This window comes from Micrasema longulum, unplaced genomic scaffold (genome assembly GCF_059751315.1).
Source record: "Micrasema longulum isolate JH-2025_06_02 unplaced genomic scaffold, ASM5975131v1 h1tg002393l, whole genome shotgun sequence".
NCBI lineage: Eukaryota > Metazoa > Arthropoda > Insecta > Trichoptera > Brachycentridae > Micrasema > Micrasema longulum.
The window spans coordinates 12,159-38,303 of record NW_028279542.1 but is presented as its reverse complement, the minus strand read 5'-3'; the positions used below and the strand labels follow the sequence as shown (position 1 = coordinate 38,303).

Below are 26,145 nucleotides of genomic sequence, written 5' to 3'. Positions count from 1 at the left end.
TATTATGTTTTACCTTGCTTATAATCTACAAGGTTTATATTTCAAAAAGAGGATTTTTCTGCTATTATATTACTTTATTTGAGCTAAACTGTTGGAATCAGGAAGGATATTCTAATGTGGGTCAATCAGGTACTTCTCAGCATTTGCTCATGTGGAGAGGAAACCACTTAACACTCTTCAAAAGAAGCCGGCCTGTTGACAGTTGTCAACAGGCCTTCCGTTCCACTAGAAGAGTGTTCGGCATTTTGTTCCCTACTTTGGTTTATTTTAACATAAATAGTTTTCTATGTATATTTTTATTGTAAAATATGTATTATCAAGGTTTTGTTTTTGTTTTCTTAATAATGCATATTATGAGGTTGGGGAAAGAGTAATTTCGTAATTTTCTCTTTATTTTAATGCTTTATAAAAACTGTTACAATCATCCGATTTACGTGAAATATGCGCCGTTCGATAACTTGTTGCCAACGAGAATTCAACTTCATAATGCCCCTCTCGTAATAGTCACTGTCCCTATTGGCAAAAAACTCGGACAACCAATTTTTACAGGCCTCTATTGGGGCCAAATTTGTACCCCCAAGCGCGTTTATTATTATTATTTTTTTTTAAAATAAGTATTTGCGTTCTTATGGATTTAATTTTGAAGCCCATTTTCAATGAGTTGTTAATAACTCACTATTTTTGTTTTATTTTAAATTTTTGTTACTTTAATTTTAAGATCTATTATGTATTTTAAAGTTGTTTAAGGTTTATCTGATTTATCTGCCTTGTTTTTTGTAATATTGTTGTGCTTCCATTTGACACATTTTGTATGTTTTTGGCTAATACTACCAAGATTGGTAAAAGCCATAATAAATTAATAAAAAAAATAATTAAAAAAACACATACCACTACCGAGTGTGGGTTCGATTAATATTCTAGAAAGATTTTTTATTATTCGAAATTTAATTTTGGAAATATTTTTTTATGTTTTTCTGTACTGGTTTTTTCTGACTGAAAGTTTTAGTTAGTAAAAACATTGTAATTAGTGAATTGAAATGAAAAGCAGTGTTGTATGTGATTGGATCAGAATGCTAAGATTTTAGCTTAATCTAGGTTCAACCGATAAGTAATATGATCTAAAAACAAAAAAATATTTTTAATATTATACAGGGTTTTTTTATTTTTATTATTTTTATTTTATTTAAATCTTAAAGTAGGGCACACATATCATACATATTGTTATGTGTGTTCTAATAATAACATTGCAAATATATTTAATTTATAAATTGTTTATCACATATGTCTTGACCATTATTTTAAATTTTGATATGTTTTTTTCTTCATAAATATTTTTTTCCATTTCGTAATACTTTTTAATTGCTTTAAATAAAATTGAATTTTGTGACTTTGCCTTTTTCCTAAATGGAAGTCTAATTTTGTTCTTTTCTCTAGTATTGTGATCGTGTTCATGCTGGTTCCGATCAATTTTTTTCCAAAATTCTGTTTTTTTATTAGAGTTTATAATTTTATGAACAAATATCATTGTATTGTAAAATATAAATATATTAAAGTTTTCTAATCATGTAATAAGGTAGTGAAGAAAAATCACGTAGGTAATGTGTATTATTTTTATGATGAGACTACAGTCTACAATGTATTTTTAAAATAACGATCATTGTTTATATGTGTAGAATATTATTATTTAACTATTCATTTTTAAATCACTTAATTTACACGAGTAGCGGTGTAAATAATGATTCATTAATGAATACTATATTGTTGCTGAACATTATTGCTTTTCTTTATCAAGAATCATTACATTATGCTGATATATTATTACGAAGACTGAGGACTGACATTATTGTATAAATATGTAATATGTACATACAAAGATGTTATATGGTTATAATATGGTCATCATATTTAGAATTTGATCAAACACTTTCAAAATGAACTATTATGATCGTCTAGACTCTAGAGTACTTTCATATCTTCAGTTTAGAATTCAGAAGGACTTTGGCTGGTTCGATATTCTTGCACAAATCAATATCCAACTGTATAGATGCCCATGATATTCTTGCTCAGATTAACCTTAATGTACCTCACCGTAACTTGCATACCAATGCTGTGTCTTTGCTGTGGGAAATTATAAAACCAGCATCGGATTCTTTTCCCCTCTGCCAAGGATCAAAATGTGAACAAAATCTCATTAAACGGTACTGTCGATGTGTTCCAACAGTAAAGGTAAGCATTTAAGAAGCAAGCGGTGTTGTCACTCCTGACTCGCGATGATACACTTGCCATGTCCGCCTAGATTATGCCATAATTATGCCTTTGTAAATTTAAATAGACTTTATGATTGTTTAGATTAAGTGTTATTATATAATATATAGTCCATAATGCCAATCCGTTAGGGCTTTCATAAGCCTTTTGATTGGCTTAAAAATTAAAAAAGCAGCTAAACATAAATCACTCGTGTGTCGCAAAGGTAGGAGAGAAATTGCATTTGAAATTTAAAATTAGAGCTGTCTTTGATAAGCAAGGAATTTCGATAAATTAGCGAATTAGTAATTAGATCATGAAGATAAAATTGTGAACTTTACACATTTAATCAATTGGAATAATTATCAGGTATTAAAGGTATACCACCTTTGTTTGAACGTGTGCGATGTGTAATTCATAGTAGTGCTCGGTACAAGGGCATTTTATAAGTCTGACATGAATCAGAGGAAAGGGACTCCTGGAGCTGACAGATTCGGTGTGAACTTTGAAGGGTACAAAGTTCTTAGATAATCGTGGATCCTTTCTCCGCAATAGTGATTAGTGTGTAATAAAGAGCTGGCGATATCTCGTTTCGTATTGTGTGGAAGTATTTATCGATGTGAAATATTTACGATACCGTCATTCAGTCGTGCACTGTCGCCTGGTTAGCATCGTTACTTTTTATAGTGATTACTGTGCCAATTTGTCGTCGATCGAGCGGCGATTCTATTGTTTCGACAGTGAGTGATTTGTGAACAGGTGAGCTAGTTCAGATTACCCAAACTACTGCGTTTCTACCGAGTGTCGGTGGAAGTGAAAACATGTCAGAGCATTACAAAACGGTTTAGCGAATCGGTAATACGAATATTTGTTGTTTATTTATGTATTCCTGTTACGAACAAACGTATATTTTTTTAGTTGTGTACATTCTAGCTCTTTAACAACAACCCGTGTTGAGTTTGAGCTGTAATGTTTATTTATTAAATTTCATTAGCATAAAAATATACATAATTAGGTTACAATGTAACATATCGTCAGTGATACTGCAATACCGCGTAACTATCAATTAAAATTATTGGCAGGGGAACCTGAAAACCGATCTGCTCATATGTTACTTATCTTTTCCCCTTATGATTTTAAACAACCAAAAATACCGCTGGAGTATGATAATTTCGAGTGAAATAGCAATTAATGTAAACCAACGGCTCTAAAACGAATTTATTTCAGTAAAACATTTTTGTAAAAAAGCAGGTTACGCGGTATTTCAATATCACCGACTCTATGTGATTAGATGTTTATATTGACATTTTCAATATGTTGTTTTTGTTTTGCAACGTACGTAATGTTTATATATTATGTATGTTAAGTAAATGTTTGAATAAATTGTTATAATATGTCGGTACCAACTAATAAGTGTTTTACTTTTAATAAAACAGACAAAAGTAATTTTACCATCAATTTATCAAGTTCATTGGTATCCCACCAATATCAAGAAAATAATATAGGATATGAATATATAATTCGATTGTGCATGTGCATTATTGTTTTGTTTGGTTCTGCGCGTTAAACTGTAATAAAATTAATTTATATTGTACTATTATGTACCTACGTATAACTGTATTCAATAATTTTACGAAACAATATATTTGTGAGGCAGTGACTTTTTTGCCATGGATATTATATTTTTATTAATTGATCCATTTACGTGTGATTTTAAATAAATTTTTAATACCTTTATTTATTATTAAATGTAAACTTATTAAATGTATTTATTGACCAAAATATTGTAGTAATATTAAGGACTATGATTTACTAACTTATAAAGTTATTTGCAAGTAGCCAAAGATTGACGAGTAAATTAACAACGGTACCAATATCCAAAGCGCTGTGAAAAATATAGGAGTAATAATGGATGGAAAATATGAACATCTATGCTGACGAGCATTTTTCAGTGTACTTACTAGAAGGCTACAAAAATTCTTAGCCATTAGTATCAAATGCTCTCTCATACAAGTATTATCACTTATTATTACCCATTCTAGATTACGCTGATGTTTCCATGACTGGTTTAAGCTGTGCACTGCTTGATAATCTCGAACGACTTCAGAATACATGAATTAGGTACATATTTGGTTTTAGGAAATTGACCACATGCCTGATTATCGTAGGCAATCGAAATGGCTCAAAATTAGACAGCGGAGAGAATATCACACTCTCTCATTTATGTTCACTGTGCTTCATAGTTAAGCGAAATGGCTCGAAATAAGGAAGTTCAGTGGGTTTTTTAAAATTGTTAATAGACTGTTAAACTATTCCAAGAAGATTTTTTTTTCATTTTTATGTAGTGTCTTTATTATCAGCGCTATGATTTTTTAAAGTATTGTATTTCTGAAATTACTCTGCGTGTGACATCTCAAGTTCTCTTCCGCTTCTCCTCGGTCAGTTCTGCCGATGGGTCCTTTATCGACAAGTAAACGGGAAATCTTCCACAACTCTCTTATCATTGTTTGAGTCATGTGAACTAGTGACGTCGTTCAAAGTAGTTAGTTTTTCATATTTTTGAAATTTTTTTTCGTACATTTTCAAGAAACTTTGTCGTATAATTTAATGCTCTAATTACCGCACAAAAGAACATTTTTTGTATCCAATTTCCCTATCATTTATTAGAGAGCGTAATCAAAATTTTCGTCCTCTATTATATGGTGAATAGCATAAACTCCTAATGTCTTTAATAACAAAGCTTTATTATTATTTTATTATTGTAACGCCACACCAAATTAGAGGTTAAGGACAGTAAGAAAACATACAGTAGGTACTCCTAAAGATTAAAAAAAAAAGTGTATTTTTGTATTGTGAATCAATATATTTTAGAGAACATATTTACTTTAAAGCCTCTCATTGAAAATACAAGATATTTAATGTATGAACAATCTCTAATAAGGAACTTCAGCCCTACGGGAAATTGGATACAAAAAATGTTTTCTTACGCAGGGTAAAAATTAGAGCATTAAATTGTACTGCAAAGTTTCTTGAAAACGTACAGAAAAAATAATAATAAATATTTTGATAAAAACGCACTACTTTAAATGACGTCACTGGTTCATGTGAATCAACCTATAATCTAAGAGCTATGGAAGATTTCCGGTCTGCTTGTCGCTTCTGGACCAATGGGAAGAACTGAATGAGAATAAGCGGAAATGAACCTCTGACGTTACACGCGGAGTTATTTCAGAAATACAAAACTTTGAAAAATCGTAGCGCCGATGATACGAAATATAAAAATTAAAAAAAAATAATTTTGACTTAGATTAACAGTCTATTAACAATTTTTTTTTTTTTTTTAAACCACTGAACTTCCTCATTTGTCTCTCTTGAAAAGTTGGGTTTTCGGAGATGCTGCAGTTTAACTCTAGCATACAGATATATCTACCCATGCACCCACGCCGATTATTCCGAATTTCGATATATCCATCTTCAAATATTTGTTGGATGGTCATGCCATGTCTTTTGCAGTCTTCTTCGTTTTCTGGTTTCGTCAATAATGCTCAACTCAGTTTAACATAAAGCACGGATTTTTACATTTTGCACTTATCGTATATAGTTCTACCACGCGTTTTTACAATAACTTAATTTTTAGTTTTCTAAAAAAAAAAAATAATCAAGAAGTCGATTATAAAAATAAAAGCTTTTTCATAATTTGTGTTTAAATATTATGTCAATTATACTCCATTTTTTATATTATATCTTGTTCATGTAACACATGCGTCGTGTCACGTTAATTGTTAACATGTTACCCACGTAGGTATTAATATAATGAAAAATGTAGGAATTAAAGTAAAAATATTAAACAGTCATGGGACAGGGTACAAGCGCCTTATCAACAAACGGCCATTAAGATACCGAGTGAACTTTTTTAACAAAAAGGTCAACTTTATGACGTAGGTATATTCATATTTCAATTAAAAAATAAATAAAAATATCAGCCAAGAAATTTACATTCATGCACTTTAGGTAACCGAATATTAGTTAGATTGGCAATGTTACAATAAAAACATGTATAAATATGATGTAAGTATGCACTCTTACCTTTATTTATGTAGGTATAATTAGCTGTTTTTTTTTATAATTGTTTTTGCAAACGAATAAATAAATATTTAAAAAATGCAATCATTAGATAAATCTGCACCCACCGTCATCTTGAACGTTGTATTTTTAGGATATTGTATATCCATAAGTTCAAAAAAAAATAGATAAAAAACAACGCTATTTATAAAAAGTGTACGATTTGATGAAAATCACAAAGTTAGTGTTTTAAATAATGATTTTTATCTGCCTTAAATTTTATAGGTAACAGAGTTCGCAATGAAGACGTCTTAAGACGCATGATAAAAGAAATATTAAGTACAACCATCAAAAGTAAACTTGAGTTATTTTAGTATTTTATGAGGGGAGAGAAATGCGCAATAGTTCGTGTCATATTACAAGGAAAACGCAGCGTAGGAGGAAGACATATTTCCTGGCTTAAAAACTTAAGAGATTGGTTCTACTGTAGCTCCAAATCCTTATTCAAAGCGTCTGCTGATAAAAACAAAAATTACCGTGTTGATAGCCAGCCTCCACCATGGAGTTACACTATAAGAAGATGAATATGTTCATTAATGTACCGTACCTACTCTCTACGTCCCACATAAGGCTGAATACGTGAATTGCGACGACAAAAATAGGGTTAGGTGTTATCTTCAAACTAAGCACAAATACCCTTAAAACGTTTATAATAAACCAGTGCACAATGCACCATGAGAGTTTTTTACTGACGCAATACAACAGCCTGTGCATGCTCGCAAAGTTAGGTTATCGCAACAACAGCAGTCTTGTTGCGATTGGGTTGTTGACAGAGTATGATATCTAACTGAACTGGATTTTTATAATTGTATTTATGTGGAAAACTAATTTGGCTTTATTTTATGTTTTTTTTTATAATGTTGTGTATATTTTTTTGTATTGCTGTTGTTTTTCTGAATAAAAAAATAAAATAAATAAATAACTACGCTCTTCCTTCTTTTTCTGAACTTGAAATCGAAAAGTAAGATATGTACTTTTATTTGAAATAATTGTTATAATTAAATATGTACATATAATGGATATAATACAATTTTAAATAATGTTAAAATTGGAGCATTAAATAGTACAGCAAAGTTTCCCGAAAATGTTCGAATAATGAAATACAAAATATTAATTTTAAAAAAAAATGCTTTGAACGACATCGCTGGTTCATATGAATCAACTAATGATAAAAAGTTATGGAAGATTTCCGGTTTTCTTACCGTCAATGAAACAATGGGCGGAACTGATCGATAATAAGCGAAAGAGAACCTGTGACGCCACACGCGGAGTTGTTTCAGAAATACAAAACTTTAAAAATTATAGCTCTGAAAATACGATATATGAATACTGAAAAAAAAATGGCTTAGTTCAATAGTCTATTAAAAAATACAAATAAAATGATTGAACTTCCTTTTCCATGTGATGTTTAAAAAAAATAAAATACTATGAGCACTTGATTCCCAACTAACTCCCCAATAAAGTATTTTTATTGATTATCTGAAAGATAATCAATAATCTTATACGCGTTTCTAATCAGAATATTAAATAAAATGATGTATTATGTTTTTGTCGTTTTAATTTACGTGTTCGGCCTTATGTGCGTCCTTTTAAACACGATAGGTAGTTTGATAGAATCTGATATTTTAGGAACTGAGGTGGAATATTTTTTTTGAAAGGAAATATTACGCATTTATCGGGCTTATGACTATCGTTAGCCGGTCAAAGTTATCACACTGTGTAACATTCACCACTTTCCCTCCGTTAATACATTCATATTTAAATTTTATATATGATGCACTAACTTTGTGGTTATTCATAATATTAATTATCTGAACTGTTAAGTAATTGAGAGAATGGAGGCGGATTCTTTTTGTAAATGTCAATTTTTCCAAACAAGTATCTACCATCAAACCTTTCACCTGCATTCTACACAACTAATAATATAGGAAAATTGTTAAAAAATCACAAAGACAAAGTCCATAAATATAATAAATCTGGTTTATGCCAATTAAATTGTAATGATTTCGCTATACATTGGAAAACTAAAAGAAACTTTAATATTAGAGTAAAAGAACACTTAAGGTGCCTAAATAATCTAATCATTTTTCTAAATTCGCCACCAATACGATAGAAAATAATCATACTTTCAATAAGACACTGGATGTTAAAAATAAAGTATTAAAATTAGACAACTTGGAAATCTTAGAAATTAAAAAAGCTATTCATAATCAGATTTTTTTATATTTATTTTAGCCCACTCCTGTCTAATTTCGAACGTATCCATCTCACATTACCATCCATTCAAGACAAAAAGACTTGATTTATTAGTATCATTAGCAGCACACTAATAAAAATAAAATATGAAAGAATGCATGAGTTAAGTATACCTTGAGAAAGAAGCTTGTTTACCTTTGAAACCGACCAAGGGAGAAAAAAAATTGTGGTAAAAAACAAAGTTGTTTTATTTATTTTATCACAACCCTATTTTTTTATAATACTTCAACATACTCGTATAATAAATATTTGGACATGCCCAGTTTTTCGTATGAAATGTTTATTCTCGTTTATTACCTCTATCATTAACTCTACTTAGTTAATTTCATCAATATTAGATTGAAAGGTTATGATAGAAATGTATAATTAATTAATCTTATCGATTTGGAATGAATAAGATAACATGCGAAAAATCAGATTTTAACGATTTTGTTACAGCATCGATGTATTAATTATATCGACATTTTTAAAGGTTAATGTTATATTAATCAAAGTGAAAAATATTTTTTACCACAATACTCGTATAAACTAATATTTAAAATACTGAAAACGCACATTGGTTTCTTTCTTCTTTTATTTTCGGAAATTTCATTAAAAATGTAAATCACAGTACTTAGGTGTAAAGTATGTAAAATAAGAAATGCATGAAAAAAAGAATGAAACATTTAGGAAAGTGACGATAAAATTAGTGTGCTCATGGGAAAAGCCATAGAATTAAGAATAGTCCAGAAGAAGCGAAGAATCATATTTAAATACATCGGACTGTGTCCAAAAAACCCCCCACTTTGCCGCACTTCCACCGCGCGCATACATGTAAGATAATTATATATATTTTTTTTAAAGTTGTACACGCGGAAACATTGATTGACACAACAGAGTAGATAAGGAAAGGGTCATTTATTAAGAGTAATTGAATTAATGAACTTTGAAGTTCAAAAATGTAACAAATTTTATTTTACATAAAGCGGATATTTTTATGGCATGTTGAATGATATATGATGAGCAAAGTAGCGTAAAAAATTGACTACCCTGGCAACACTAACAAAATGTCCATTTTGTTTTATTTGACAATCTGACAGATGGAAAAATATTTAAAACTTTAAGTAATGCATTTGCTGCTTACACATGAATTGTGATCCTATCCTGTTTTTTTTTATCCCAGCAGTATTTCTACACTTTAATACGACACAACACGGCATAGTTTAATTCGAATCGGGAGTTGCGTACTGAGCGACGTCTACAAAGAAACTAATGGGTCAAAACTTTTACAAAAAAATTTATTTCTTTTAAAAATATTATTACTGTCTATTTATTATAGGAGCAAAAATTCATTAACATTGTCTTGTATACCCACGAACAGGCCATGCCTTTTTGGGAATACTCTGAAATACTTCTTATGTATATTGTAAAAAAAAACTAAAAAAATAAATTATAATAAAACCTTCTGTTTGATGCGCGTATGCAGTTTCTGGACTATTCTTAATTCTATATGAAAAGCATATGTAAAAAAAAAACAAGGATTAAAGTAGGAAAGATCAACTCTGAAGTCAAAAAAAAAGATTACAGACCATAATATAAATAGAATCATACATACGCAGAATATATGTACAGTAGCCGGCATTAAATAAAGGACATCGGGCTTAAGAAAAAGATGTCGGCCTAATCGACTTTGTAGGGCCTCGTCTTTGTCATTCATACAAATAACGGACTCGTGCGACTGAGACGACGCTCTACAACGTCGGCAGTTTATCAGTTTGGTTTTGACTAAACGTTCTATTATTTTTATAATACGAGTACTTAAAACCATGGAACGGTTTAGAACCCTTACAAAAATACAGATATATGTTTTTGGTGACAACTGTTTTCAAGCGGAGACAATACCTCCGTTTGCTTCCACTGCCTTAACCTCGATTCACAAGGTACCAGGTTCTTCAAGGTACAACGAATGTTGCCGCTGATTTGGTGGGCAAAAAGACCTCGTGAAACTTTGTGGAAACCATATGCTCCATATAGAGAGCTGACATGGATTAAGTAAGTAGGTAATACACACTCTGTAATCTATATATTGATGAAATAAAGTAGAAGCTATCTTAAATTGTTTTGTCTTATCATTTGTAGGACAGTAAAATAATTAAAGAGTTGATTATTGATAGGTATCAAGAAATACTCATATATTTTTAGTAGAAAATAATAACGTTATATCATGATCAAGGCCATTCTCATTTTCAAAAGTTAATATTATTTTTTAAATCCACTCGGAAAAAAAAGCATGAGTGGAATGTTTGGTAGGTAAAATAGGAACATAATTATTTTTTCTTTTTACAATTATTTTGTTAAGTTTCACTTTTTATTTTGCATTGCAGCATGTTTTTTTGTTTCTACATGTATACAAAAAAAGAGTGTTGTTTTTTTTTTAAATATTACTTGCTATGTTTGTACTTACCTGTATATTTTTTGTAAATGTCCCTTGGGTGTATTGTAAAATTAAATAAAAATAACAAAATAAAAAATTCTGTATTGGGTCTAAAAGGGCCAATATCGGAATTTATTTTTTCATTGCCACCATTTTGTAGAGGCAATTTTATTTTTTAGATTTGTGATGTTTTTTTATTGATAATAGTTTTACATATCTCATTTTTTTTATTATAACATCACAAAATGGCTGTAACGTTGTGATTTACGACACTGGCCGTTTAAGACCCAAGCCGTAGAATTATTGCCGTCACTACTAATTAATAAGAAATTTAAAGTTTTTTTCTTTATCAATGTCTTTTACCAAAACATGATAACATCGGCCGAAAACAAATTACACGCGTTTACAAATTATAATAAGTACATTAACAACAAAAACAGAAAGGATAATAAATAAAAAATGTACACAGACATAAATTTGTATTATTTAATTTAGTACGTACTATTATTTGGTATATGATTTATTGCTCCTATATCTTATATTTCTTACTATAGTATTGAGTGAGTTTCTAGAAATCATATCTCAATTGTCATTTCAATTGTATTTTTATATATACATTCCTTTTCTGTTGATTTCAATGATTCTCTTATTTTGTTTTTTTTTATGCTACTATATTTTACAATTATTTTGTTGATTTTGATGATACCATTATTTTATATATTTGATTATGTGTGATTCTTAATTTGTATAGCTTATATTTCAAAAATGATTTCTGATTATCTTTTTTGCATTTTTTCTTTGAAATTTTATTATTTAATACTTATACCCTTTTTTTCTAGATTGTTATTCTATTGAATCACATGTCATTGTAATTTAGTCTAATTAGTTTTACTATGTATTTTTATTGTTATTTATTATGGCTTGACACGGGCATAGCCTAAAAAGCCTTAATAAGTTCATTAATATTTTAACTGGTGTAATTTTAAATGAGTAAATAAATCAATAAATAAATTTAAAAAATGCAAATGAACAAAAATAATATGAAATTAATGATACATGTAATAATAAACACATTTAAACAAATACATTTTAAACATAAGTTGAAATGAGAGCTATCACGAAAAATCCATTAAAACCTGAGCCTTTTGCCAGAAAATGGATACTTGTAATAAAATACACACAGGAATGTAAAACTTAGTTTCTAAAAAATCACGTCAAAATATAGCATAAACATCGTTAAATAATTATGTTATAATATCTTATATAAACCAAGGAATATGATAAAATTTGTTGTAAAAATAAATAAATAATTGTTGAAACACGTCCTTTCAATGAAACAAATATAATTATTATTATGAAGAACTGTTTAAACACATAAAAAAATATCAATAAGCTGCTTTAACATTAAAAAATCTGAGATAAATTAATTGGAAAAGCTAAAAAAAAAAACATAAAAAAATATCAAATATTTTTCCCATCCAGTCAATGGAGGACATACAAAAAAATGTGAGTCAGATCTCCAATGGCTTCACATTCGCAGGGATTGGAGTTAAGAATTTTTATTTTAAACTAATTTTACGGCAAAACGGCAGATCGATGACGAACAGTGATTTATTTTATAGGTAATATACCAAAAATGTTTATTCATTTGTACCTACATATAAGTACATACTAGATGGATAATATAATTATAAATGGCCTTTTTTTCTGTGGTTCTGTGGAAATCAACTCAAACAATAATTATTATTAAATTCACGATATGCGTAGCTTTATTCTATACTATTTCAATGGGACTAAAATAAATAAATGTAAAAGTAGATTTTACGGTGGAGATACTATGACTATTAGATTGAGGTTTGTACTTTGACCATTAGACTTATTTTTGACCATTAGATTTAGAGTGTCCTATTACTGTAGCACCCACCCTACTCAGAATGTAAATGATAAATTCTCATAGAACATACGGTACGTTGGATAGCAAATATTTTAATACCAATATCTCAACAGAGGTGAGGGAATAATAGATATCTTAACTGGCACGAAGGAATGATTGGGGAATGTAGGAATCTAGGCCATTGCAGAGCTTATGGTCTGTCATTGGTTGGTTAAAGTGATCACTTTACACCACGTTTAACAATTAACGTTCTGCCAAATAATTGTGATTTTCTTTAGTTGTATAGGTACCTCTTTCACATCACGGACTATCTCTTCGTTCTAGTAACGAGAGAACCCTTTTAATACCCTGTCATCGCTCTAATTTTCTTGCCTCCTCTTTCATAGTAGTAGCCGCTCGATTGTGGAATAATCTACCCACTAATGTTAGAGACTCTTTATTTATATTTAAGTCAAGATTAAAATGTCACTATCTAAATATTTAAATTGTTCCTTTATCCTTCTGTTTTCCTTCCCATCCCCTCTCCTCTCTTTATAGTATAGTGTTATTTTTTTTTAAATATTTTTTTTTGTTAATCTTTGTTTTTAATTTTTGTTTAAAATTGTAAGATTCAATATGTCCACGTATTTATAATTTTCTCAAACTGAACGGTTTGGGTAGGTAGGAAGAAATTGCCTTAAGGCAATATGCCCGCATTTATATGTATATATGTTGTATATGTTTTAAGTGTCAAATAAAATAAATAAATAGGTACTTATATTATCTAGTCAAAGCAGGCGTCCTTTCACATTATTTGACGCTTCCTCATAGGCGACACCTGTTGCCTTTTTGGTGAAAGTTTTTGTAGTAATATTCTTTACGTATACGATCGACCATTCTTTTGATTTATATTATTATCTACCGCTAGAGTACGCTTGAAAAAGTTTTTATTTTTATTTATTAAATTTTAATTATGGGAACTACAAAATGATTCTACACAGTAATCAATTTATTATAAAGAGAAACTGTTATGTTTGGTTGTTTTTCAGGAATTTATTTTAGTATTTTTATATTGGTATTATTATTTTATTTTATTAACATAAACGGCAAATCTGCCTTTTACAAACTTTTTTAATATTAACATATTTGGCTTAATATTTTTGTTTTTTTAAAAACAAGATTTATAAAAAAAAAATTAAACCCAAAATTATACAAGATTTATATTAAAAAAAATAACCTAAAAATTATACAGCATATTCAGTAGAAAGTTTAAATAATAAAACATTCTACAGTAAAACAACAAGAAAATCATAAGTACTGTTTCACACAGTTAGGCAAAGTGAACAAAAAACTGTATATGAAATGCATGAAAAAATAAATATAATTACCACTCACCATCTTTTGAAGTTCAAAAGGTTTGTTCTATAGGAACAATACCCTTCACTAAATATATCAGATACGTGGGAATAACTATTGCCGAGTTCATGAAGTCTATTTAATACGGCATTACAAGTATACACTGTCCGTGAATTGTTGCTACAAAACGGTGGCACCTGTCTAGTCATTCTTCCAGGCACCCTGAAGTTGATGAGAGATAATAGTTCAGGGCAATCCCATTTTGAATTTACAATTTTACATTATTTATTTATTATATATTATTTATTAATTTTACATTTACAATACAATTTACAATTTTAAATAATTTAAAAGGTCTATAATTTTTCTTCTATCGTAAAGTTTTAACAAATTTAATGTTTTTAGTAAAAAACCGTAATTTAAAAATTCATGACTGATTCTAGGTTTAAAATTTATATACCGTAAGAATTTTTTTGGACTCTTTTAAGAGAATTTTGGTGACAGCTCATATTGTGGAGTTATACTCTAACTGGCTTCTCACTAATGAAGTATACATCAACTTCAAAGTGCCTATGTTTTTGAATAAAAGAACAGGTTTTCTAGGTCTAACGATAGATTTAACCCTACAGTGGGCCCTTCAAATAAAAGGTTTAGCGGCAAGACTTACTGCAGCATCATGCGCCGTCAGGAAGATCCGACTAATAACTGATGTAGCTACAGCGAGAAAAGAGTATTTTAGCTTCTTTTACACTATTATGTCTTACGGCATTTTAGTGTGGGGTCGGGCTGCCGATATTTCAGCAGTTTTTGTTTTGCAAAAAAGGGCAGTGAGAGGTATACGCAAATTACATTTTCGCGATTCTTTAAGAAAGGTTTTGAAAAAATAAACATTATGACGGTATAAAGTCAGTATATTTATGAGAACATTATGTATGTGCGTAAAAATATATCCCTCTTTCAAAAAAATAGCGACAAACATAATTGCAATACTAGAAGTAAAGACAAAATAGTAATCCTGAAATTAAAGCCATGTAAGGTAAGCACATCGTTAGTGGGGCACTGCGTTCGCTTCTGCAATAGAATACCAGACAATGTCCTAATTATGACGGACAATAAATTAATTTTTTTTATAAAAGGCGTACTGTTAAAAAAGGCCTATTATGGACTAAATGAGCACATGGAAGATGCAGTATATGGAACTGACAATATTATTTTATTTGTGTTAATTTATTTGATTATTTTTAGAATGTGTAGTTATTTATTGAAACTTGACCTCTCTTTGTGTTGTTTTGTTTATTCATTTATCTATTGACTTTCAATAAGCGTATACATTATACCTACATTGAAGAAAAATGAAATTATAATAATATTTACTTAATATGGTATTCAACTTGTGTCAATTCTTATCACTGTACTGAAAACACATTTTATATTATTGATACTATAAATGTTATTAAGAAATTATCTTTTATCAAACTACATATAAAATATGGGGTGACTCGGATGCAGCTATTTCCGGAATAAGTCACCAATTACATAAAAAACTATAAAATTCAGATTTGAAGCACTAACTTTGTAGTTATCCATAATATGTTATTATATTACAACAGAGATGAAGAATATTTTAGATAAGGTAATTTAGAAGTCTAGGCATCTACAGAGCTTATAACCTGTTATTGGTTGGTTTAAGTGGCCACTTTACACACTGTGTAACATTCACCATTCCGCACATATTTGAACATCAATATGCTTTAAATTCTTTTATCTGTTGATGTTTGTGATGTTAAAGAGCTGAAACCTTTATTTATGCGGGATGGATTAATCTAATTGAATTATTTCCCCTACATACTAGGCAACGCCTAAAAATTGTTCAATTTCTATACTTCTTCATGGACCAGGTGGATTTATTAACAAAAGTTTTACTTGTAATTTTGGACAATTTATAAAATAAATTTGGACAAACTCAAAATATTGTTGATAAATCCACCTGGTCCACGAAGAAGTATAAAAATTGAAAAAATATTTATTTCAGGCGTTGCCTAGTATGTAGGTGAAATAATTCAATTAGATTAATCCATTCCGCATAAATAAAGCTTTCAGCCCTTTAACTTCACAAACATCAACATATGAAAGAATTGAAGGAATATAGACGTTCAAATATGGGCAGAATGGTGAATGTTAGAGTGTGTAAAGTGGTCACTTAAACCAGCCATTGACAGGTCATAAGCCCTGTAGATGCCTAGACTTCTATATTAACTTCCCTTAAATGTTCTTCATCTCTGTTGTAATATGTTAATTGTAATTTTAAGATGAAAGTTCTAGTCTGACTCGCTTAAACTGAAATTCTGCATTTAAGTCAAAACGTTTGTAACTTTCATTAATATTAAAAAGCTGAATATTTTATGCGTGAAAGTACAATTTGAAAAAAATGAGTTACAAAAATTTTTTTTTAAAGAAACCTACTAGAAATTTAAAAAAAAATTGAACATCGATCCGGTCGAAAATTTACAAAAACTCGTAAAAAAAATCATAACTCGAAAACTACGCAAACTTCACTTCTCCGGCCACAGTGGATGTATAATAGGATGTGTTTTTTGTGTATTTGTATGAATGTAAGTGTTCGGGTGTGTTCGGGTGCACCAATAAAAGTTGATGGAAGAATTGAAGGAATACGAATGTTCAAACATAGGCTGAATGATAAATGTTACACATTGTGTGAAGTGGTTACATGATAGGTCATAAGCCCTGTAAATGCATTGACTGCTATATTCCCTTTTATAAAACCCTCTTTATCTCTATTGTAAAACATTAAAAAAACAACTCCCAAAGGAGTAAAATCCAGTCCTTGTCCACAAAAATTTGGACAAATTCAAAATACTTTTGATAGTATTAAAGTTCCTTTAACCGAAGATGGTATACGTTTGCATTTGATTGAGTCGTCTTAAGTTGTATTTGGTTTCTGTTGTCAGTGATGGCGGAATTCTACATCGACCAGAGTCCACTGAGTGCCGCCTCCGTGGAGCTGGCCAGCCAGGAGTTGAGGGAGACGCCGGAGAGGCGCGCCGAGGCCACCCAGCGCCTGCGGGAGCTGCTGCACGAGAATACGGACCTGTACTTCAGGGATGATGACGACTTCCTTCTGACCTTCTTGAGGCCCTGCAAGTTTTACCCGGAGAGCGCCATAGCACTCGTGAGTGGATCCATATGCTTGTATTTTGTCATCATCATCGTCATTAGTCATCTCCTTAAGAATATTATTATTATATATTATATTAATACTCTAATCGCAGAGTATCGACATCATTTGCCATATAAATATATATTTGTATCTTTATATATATATATATATATATAATTCCTCTGTACTTGTGATGTCACCGAATTCCTCCTAAACGGCTTAACCAATTTACGTGCGGTTTTCAGAGAAATGTAGATCTTCGCACTGTGCGCGTTCGTAGATATTTAATAAAAAAATTCAGTATGTAAAAAAGAAGTAAGGAGCATACATGTTTTATTCATCGATATACTAGAGTGGCATTCGAGGAGAATGCATTTACAAAAAAATGGTATGATGTTGTTTTTTTGTGCATAAAAATATTGTTTTTGAATGTTTACAAACAGCATTTGTTTTTTTGTGGATCACAATCAGATTCTTTCCTCAATTTTTTTATGATTTCTACCCATTTATTTATTTTTATTGGATTTTTGATAATACTAAAATAATATTAAATTCAATAAATTTTTTAAAATCGTATTCCAACATAAGTACACCCCTCTGTTGGTGAAAAGACCGGAGTTTGACGTTTGCAAAAAGATATTGAAAAATTCGCCATATTTGAAAAAATAGTTATTTTATGTTTTGGAATTCAACCATAAACAAGTACCTGGGTACCTACTTATCAATGAAAAGTCTTTTTCCAAGGTAATAAATAGCAGCCAAGCCAACGTTCGGGCAGGACAACGTCTGTCGGGTCCGCTAGTATTGTATATAAATGTAAAAGTATCATGTCCGGTTCGTCCAAAGTTCGGATGGAATCAATGCTTCCCTAAAAAATGACTTCTAAACAATCAGTACCTATTTTTTTAAATTCAATAATATCAGCTGTAAGTTTGATAATATTTTTAGTAACTGCAACCAATATTTTTAAATTAGTTGGGTTCGATATTAATTAATTAATAACTTTTAAAATGTTGCGACAAGCCAGCACACAACTTTTCGCCTGTGTAGTTTTGCGCAAACTGAAGTAAAATTCACTGCACCCCGTTAAATTCTGGAATAAGGAACTGCTCAAGTCTGTTGATTCCCATAAGGCGGTCGTTCAGTACTGAATTCACAAGTCCGAAAATACTGTAGTTTATGGTATATCTTGGTTTAAAAAAATCGTAGAGATACGTGATAGTTCTCCTAAGAAAAAAAAGTGGTTAAATTGCATTCAAAATCCAAAAGAGCCAAATTTAGACTAACGACAGTGTACTTTTGGGAGTGCGATATGTAGTTATATAATAGTACCTATTACCGACCTTTTACACAGCTTCAGATCTATGAATTAATTTATTGATAATAATTATTTCAACTGTAAATCTTTATAATTATTCCCCTTTTCGCAACTAATGGTGCATAAGTTGATCAATCTTACGCTTCAAGTGCCAGTCCGGGGACAGTGTAAAAATATTTTTTTAATCAATATTTCATGTCGACTATTGCATGTTGCGCTGTCCATTAGACAAAAAGGTGCAAACAAAAGTTATTGGTCAAAAAAATTTAAGTTGATAAAAAAAATATAAAATGTCTCTACTCCTCACAAGTATTAGCTCAGCAATGCGGACGTCCATAAATATAATCTTTTGCTATTATTTTATTTAGGTCAATTGTATTTTACATCAGAATTTTATTATATTTTTTATGTTATCTGACTTGGCCGACTGCAACAATGTATGTAGGTATCCCAAAGTAGACAGTTAAAGTTGCGTTTATATATTGTAAAGTATGTGGCGGAGACGTTAAACAGAAAAAACGATATTTGCCTTAGAAAAAAATCACCGTTTATTTATTTACCCTTATCTTGACAGAAAGATATATTTTTTTTACACTTTTGATGATTTTAAATAGTGGACTGACCAAAAAAAGATTTTCGACCCAATTCGAAACCGAATTTCGGCTACTGTTCTAGTTTCGGCCAAAACCAAAACCTATTTAAATGAGTTGAAAGTCACTTCAAAACGCCCAAAATTATACGTGTTTGTTGTTAAAATAAGCGTTACATAAAATACACAATGAAATGAAAGGCATAAATTTAATGAGTAAATTAGTTTATTTTTAGCTCTTTTTGGTTCTTTGTTATGTTATTCTTATAAATAAATTTAACTTATTAACTATAAATGAATCACAAAAATATAAATATGAAAGATCTTAGAACTGCTAACTATAGTCAACAAATCACAAAATCATTTAAGTCTTTATTTTTATTAAAATTTATTTCAACAGAGAGGGAATAAGTTTTCGAGAAGAAATTTGGAAGTCTAGGCATTTACAGGGCTTATGACCTGTCATTGGCTGGTTTAAGTGGCCACTTTACACACTGTGTAACATTCACCATTCTGCCCATGTTTGAACATCCACATTTCCTCAACTCTTCCATCTGTTGACTTTTGTGAAGTGAAAGAGCTGAAACCTTTATCACGTGGGTGAGATTCATCCGGCTGAACCAAATCACCTACTAGGCAACGCCTGGAAACAATTTTCCAATTTTTATACTTCTTCTTTTACCAGGTAGTAATTCAACAATGTTTGATTATGTCCAAATGCTTGCAGACTGGCTGGATTTCCTCCCTAGGGAGTTGTTCATATTTAAATTTATTTCAACAGAGAGGGAATAAGTTTTCGAGAAGAAATTTGGAAGTCTAGGCATTTTTATGTTCGACAATGGCAATACAATAGCTAATTATTTGAATGGACAACAATCAATTATTTTTTTCCCACCCAGTACAGCCTAAGAGTACAGCCTAACCTACAGAGTACAGCCTAACGTAATTCGACACGTTCCGACACCTTTCGGCAGAGTCGAAGTTTCGGCCAATTTTTGGCAGAAACCGAAACCGCGGTCAAGACTTGTTTTATTGGCTGAAATTTGCCGAAACCAAAACCGAACCTTCAGTCGTCACTATTGAGTATCAGAATTACATTTTCTGTTCCGGTATTTTTTCCGTTTTTCAAAATTATTTTTCGTATTTGTATACTGAAAGACTTCGGCGCACGGTCTTTACTCAACTTTTGCACGGTATTCGCTTGATTGGTCGGTTGTTTCTGGGTGGTATGCATAGACCCAAGTCTCATCTCCAGTTATCACGTATTTTATCTTATCCCGATAGCCAGAAAGCATTGTTTCACAGACTTCAACGCGACGCTGTTTTTCCATAAAATTGATACCAAACGAGATTTCACTCTTTTTAGGCACAAATCATCTTTCAAAATGGTCTGGACTGATCCAAATGAAATGTTGACAGAATCAGTGAGGTCCCTAATTGTCAATAATTGTTGTTCATCAGTTAATGTTGATGGTCGTCCAGAGCGATTTTTGTCTTCAGCGCTTTTTTTGCCTTCTTTAAATTGTTTTTACCACTTGTAAACATTTTTTGTGACATAACCTGGTCACCGAAGGCCTCTTGCAACATTGTCAATATTTTTGCTCAACAAAATCCGACATTGTAAAAATCGCTAAATTATCTTTTTGTTGTTCACAACACATTTCTATGTTCTAAATTCACAAGCAAATGAATACATACAAATATAAAACATATTATGTTATTACATTATTATAATGCAATGCTATTCTTAAATCATATTTACGTTCCTGTGATTTATTATTTTAATATGAACATTGTTTTGTTATATTTGTACTTAGTTTAAATAAATGCGTTAAAAACAGTACGAACTCAGTTGTGATATGTAAGGATTTGAAATCGGAAATCAATCACAGCGGTGAACCCAGAAACAGAAAAAAATAAAATTCTGACAACAATGGTTATCTTCATCGGTAGATACGGAGACGGTATACTTAACTTCTGTATTATCTCTATCTACCTCTACGCCCTTGAGGTGATTTTCACAAAAATGGCGCTATATAAATTATCCAACTATATATATATATATACCTCGGTATATTCTATCGACTTGTCACCTCGGCGTCAAATGATCATTATTCATATTTTAAACAGGCTTCTGTGATAAAAAGTGGCCACTTTAAAGCAGTTATAAACTTTAAAAAATCCCAATTCAAGCACAAAATGCTCGCTTAAACGGTATTTTTGAATGACTTTTGTCAATTACCAAGACGGTATGGTTAACTTTCGTCTCTATTTATCTAATAAGGAATTGCAAAGCAGGCTTTTTTGACATCTATCGAGATGATGAGATGTACTAAAAATAAATACAATAACCATTTTTTTTACGGTGGCAACGTTTTAACGGGTAGATGCTCTAATATGTTGATAGAGTAGCATTTAGCCGTTTGGATTCAAACTGACAGTATTTTAAATAGGCTTTTAAGAAAAAACTGGCCACCGATAAAAAACTGAAATAAATTAAAACAAAAATTGTTCTTTTGAACCAAACTTTGTCACTTTTAATGAGTAGATGTGTGTACCGTGGGTTACTAGACCCGCCGGTACATACCTACGATACGATAAACCTACCTCAAAACTTGAAGATAGAGCGTCGGTAGTGTATCTTAGTAATCACTCCAGAGAATTTATTTTCAACTATAACGTCATAATGAAGGTATCTTATTTAAGTGCGTAGATATGTGTACCATGGCATACGCGTCCCCTTGGTACATATCGATGTACCAATCCAAAACTTACAGGTGGGGGTCGGTAGTGTATCTTCGTAATCGCTCCGAAGAATTTATCTTCAACTATACCGTCACGGTGAAGGTATAACGACCTTTAATTCCCATAGTAATCGCGGCCCTGGAACCCTCCGTACGTGTACGTGAGGCAAGCGTTTTATCCATTACACCACAGGGGGCGCTTCTTAACGTTCAAACATAGAACTCTCCAATATTAATAATATATATAAAAATAAAAATCTTTATTAGACATTTTGAGAAAAAAAAACACATTTAGATATCAATAATAATTTCAACACAATTTGTACATTAAAAAAATATTTATAAATAATCCCTAATAGTAGAGTACAGGATATCTACATTTTTTTGTTGCATCTATCTCATAAACCCAGAATAAGATGGGTGCAAGTTGTATCTGTATGGGGTGGTAACGGTAGGGTACCGCACCTGCAGGCAGCACAGCAAGAAGCGACAGCAAGGCGATCCACTATCACTCGCTCAAATATTTTTATATTCACCCGAATGACAGCGGACCACCCCGCTATCACTATACCTCCCACAGTATATAAATACAATATAATAACATAATAATGTAAAATGTAGTATTCTTAGAATAAAATGCTTCACTTTGATATTCAATCATTCGAAATAATAACACCTAAGTGTAGGCAAATTGATGTATCATTGTTTTGCTCGAAGAAATATGAAAATTACTAAAATTGATGATAACATTTATTGGCGTATGTATTCTTGTCATTACACGTCATTACAAATGACGGCGATTCGTGTGATATATTAAGATGATATTTTTATGTAATTTATTGAAATGCATTTCAACAGAACCGTAGCCAGGGGTACGCCAGGGCAGGCTCTGCCCGCCCTGGAAGATTTTGTGCCTGCCGTAGCAGCTAGCCAGAACTTGCTCCTTATCAATATATCATTGCCAAATATTATCATTATAAATATTTGCTTTAATTAGATATAAAAATACAAATATGAGTCTACATAACATCAACAATGTCTTAGTATGTTCAAATGTTTGCAGCCTGGCTGGATTACCTCCCTTCACAGTGTATAAAATGGGCACTTAAACCAGCCATCGATAGGTCATAAGCCCTGTAAAAGCGTATACTTCCATTTTCCCTTCTCAATAATGTTTTCCGTCTTTTGTAAAAAAATTAGATCTACTTAAAATAGTTTATTTTATTTTTGAACACAAAATCGTAAAATTCGGACAATTGTTTCGCCTTGTTAGAGCATTTTCTAACGAATGAGGATAATTGGATTGATGGTTCAAATGTAGCTATATAATTCTAGGTACTAACGTAATAATAAATTGAATGTATCAAGTTTGGGATGTACAATAATTATAATTACAGGAAAAGCTAGTAGTTAAGGGTAAAGCCCGGTGTTTATTTTAGTAATAGTATAGGGAATTTAAGAAATTTATAATATTTGTTAAAAACTAATGTAAGCATTTATTGACAGCAAAATTAATAATATTCCATTTATACTACGATCAGTACTTTTTTAATCTTTATTATTTCGTGTTCTTTTACCCTAAGCAGTGACGGGAAAATCTTCACTACGCTTAAAATATCATTGAATTAAAAAATTAATCTTTCAGCTGTGCGAATGGAATTAACATAATCAATTTTATTGTTATTAATACGTTTATGTCGATATTTAGTATTATATAACCAACATGTTAGTGATAATGTTATCCGATGTACATTGCACTGGTAATCACGGACAATCTATTTGTTTCGGCTTAGTACACGAACACAATAATTCATGATACCCACTTCGGGAATTTCTCGCGAAGAATGTAAGATAAATAATTATAAATCCACATCAGGGATATGAGAAAAAACAATCGACAATATTTTGAGTTTGTCCAAATATTTTTTTTAAGACAAGGACTGGATTCAACTCCCCGGGGAGCTGTTCATATTAACATATTGCAACAGAAATGAAGAAAATTTTAAAGAAGGTAATATAAAAGTCTAGGCATCTACAGGGCTTATGACCTGTCATTGGCTGGTTTAAGTGGCCATTTTACAAACTGTGTAACATTCACCATTCTTCCCATATTTGAACATCTATATTCCTTCGATTCTTTTATCTATTGATGTTTGTGAAGTTAAAGAGCTAAAACCTTTATTTATGCGGGTGAGATTCATCTAATTGAATTATTTCTCCTGTATACTAGGCAACGCCTGAAAATTTTATTTTTACAATTTCCATACTTCTTCATGGACCAGGTAGATTTATCAAAAATATTTTCAAAATGAAATATTTTTTAATTAAGCTTAGTGCATTTTTAGACAAGGTGGTGTTCGCATCTCTATAAATCTGCATATGATTTATGTATTTTTAGAAGCAAACTGAGAAACCTGTACCAAAAACGGAAAATTAGTTATTGATACCAAAATAAAGTATACGTAAAAACCTACCTACCTAAACAATTCGTAATTCGTAATAGCGTAATTCAAAATCATCTCTAAATCTTGCAAGAACAGATTTCAATTATACTAGTTGACACCGTAAACTTAGCTCTCTCAATTGAGTTAGTGAAGCATAATTAGAAATCTAACAATTCTGTGGAGCGAATGAATGATGAAAGAACGGCTAAAAAGATTTATGATGCGAATGTGTCTGGTTGTAGAAGTCGAGGAAGGCCGAGAAAGACATGACATGATCAAGTACAACAAATTCTTGAAAGTGGTCATGTGAAAAGTCGGAATAATCGACGTGCGTGCATGAGAAGATGTATGAATGTGAAGGAAGTAAAGGAAGTGTGCCAGGACAGAGTGGTGTGGCGTTCTATCCTCTCTGTCTACCCCTCCGGGGAAATGGCGTGATGGTTAGTTAGTTAGTTAACAATTCTTTTTTCAAAATTTTTTCGCAAACATCTCAGTAACTCCTTAATGGAGATTTCTAAGTTTGCTTTTAATACCCTCATATATACTACGGTGATGGTGAATGTGGCGGTGTATTTTAGTATTTGCATGTTGGTGTAGTGAGTGTCCTGACGAAGAGATGGGTATGCATTGAAACCGGTAGACTAAAAAGTCGGTACGTGGTTATATACTAATATTTTCTATCATAAGTTCAATTAAAAATAATTTTGCACTTGCTAAAGTAGGCTCTGTCTGTTTATAGCTTGCTCAAATTAGGCACACGAGGCAACTACTTTGCGTGACGTCACAAGATTTTGACATTAGTTGACCTGGAAATGCGTCCTTTAGAACGTATGCAGGTCTCTTCGATTATTTCAGAAAGAAATTACACTGCATTAATTTGCTTTGCCAAAGCGCAGGTAACTTTGCGTAATTATCTGTGTCATTATCAAATGTTTTCATTGCTTTAATATGTACGTTCTAGAAGTGTCAACATACGGTGTCGTACAGTGTAATAATAACAAACGCTTTAACTTAGTAGAGAAAAATGTTGTAAAAACTGTCCGTCAAGATAGTCCAGTTCATCTAACATATCGCACCTTTAAAACGAAAACGACTTAACTAAAAAATCTTAAAATTAGTTAAGATCATAAAACGACTTCAATTAACAAATTACAACAGGGATGGAGAATACCTTAAAAAGGGAATATGGAAGTCTAGGCATTAACAGGGCTTATGACCTGTCATTGGCTGGTTTAAGTGGCCACTTTACACACTGTGTAATATTCACCATTCTGCCAATGTTTAAACATCCATATTTCTTCAATTCTTCCATTCGTTAATTTTAGTAAAGCTAAAGAGCTAAAACCTTTATTGTTGTGAAGAGATTCATCTGACTGAACTATTTCACATACTAGGCAACGCCTAAAAATAATTTAACAATTTCCTTAATGACTCCCGAGGGGGTGAAATCCAGTCTTTTCTCTACAAACATTTGGACAAACTCAAATATTGTGACTTTAATTAACATTATCCATCTTCATTTAAAAAAACCCAACACTCGAGTGGGAATAGGACAAAACCGTTACATCGGTCTCTTTATTATTCAGAGAATTTGAATTCCGTGTCATT

At 31.1% G+C, this 26,145-nt stretch overlaps 1 protein-coding gene across 1 annotated transcript in view; it reads left to right on the top strand.

Moving 5' to 3' along the window:
- Positions 1–2,844: 2,844 nt before the first annotated feature.
- The window catches only part of LOC148272289 (clavesin-1-like), a gene marked incomplete at its 3' end in the record, with an annotated part of 35,455 nt that continues 12,154 nt past the window's right edge, over positions 2,845–26,145 (top strand). The window contains exons 1-2 of the mRNA XM_088240238.1: positions 2,845–3,003; positions 17,234–17,454. Coding sequence (XP_088096364.1) covers positions 17,236–17,454 — 219 coding nt within the window. The remainder of the gene's footprint in view (positions 3,004–17,233; positions 17,455–26,145) is intronic.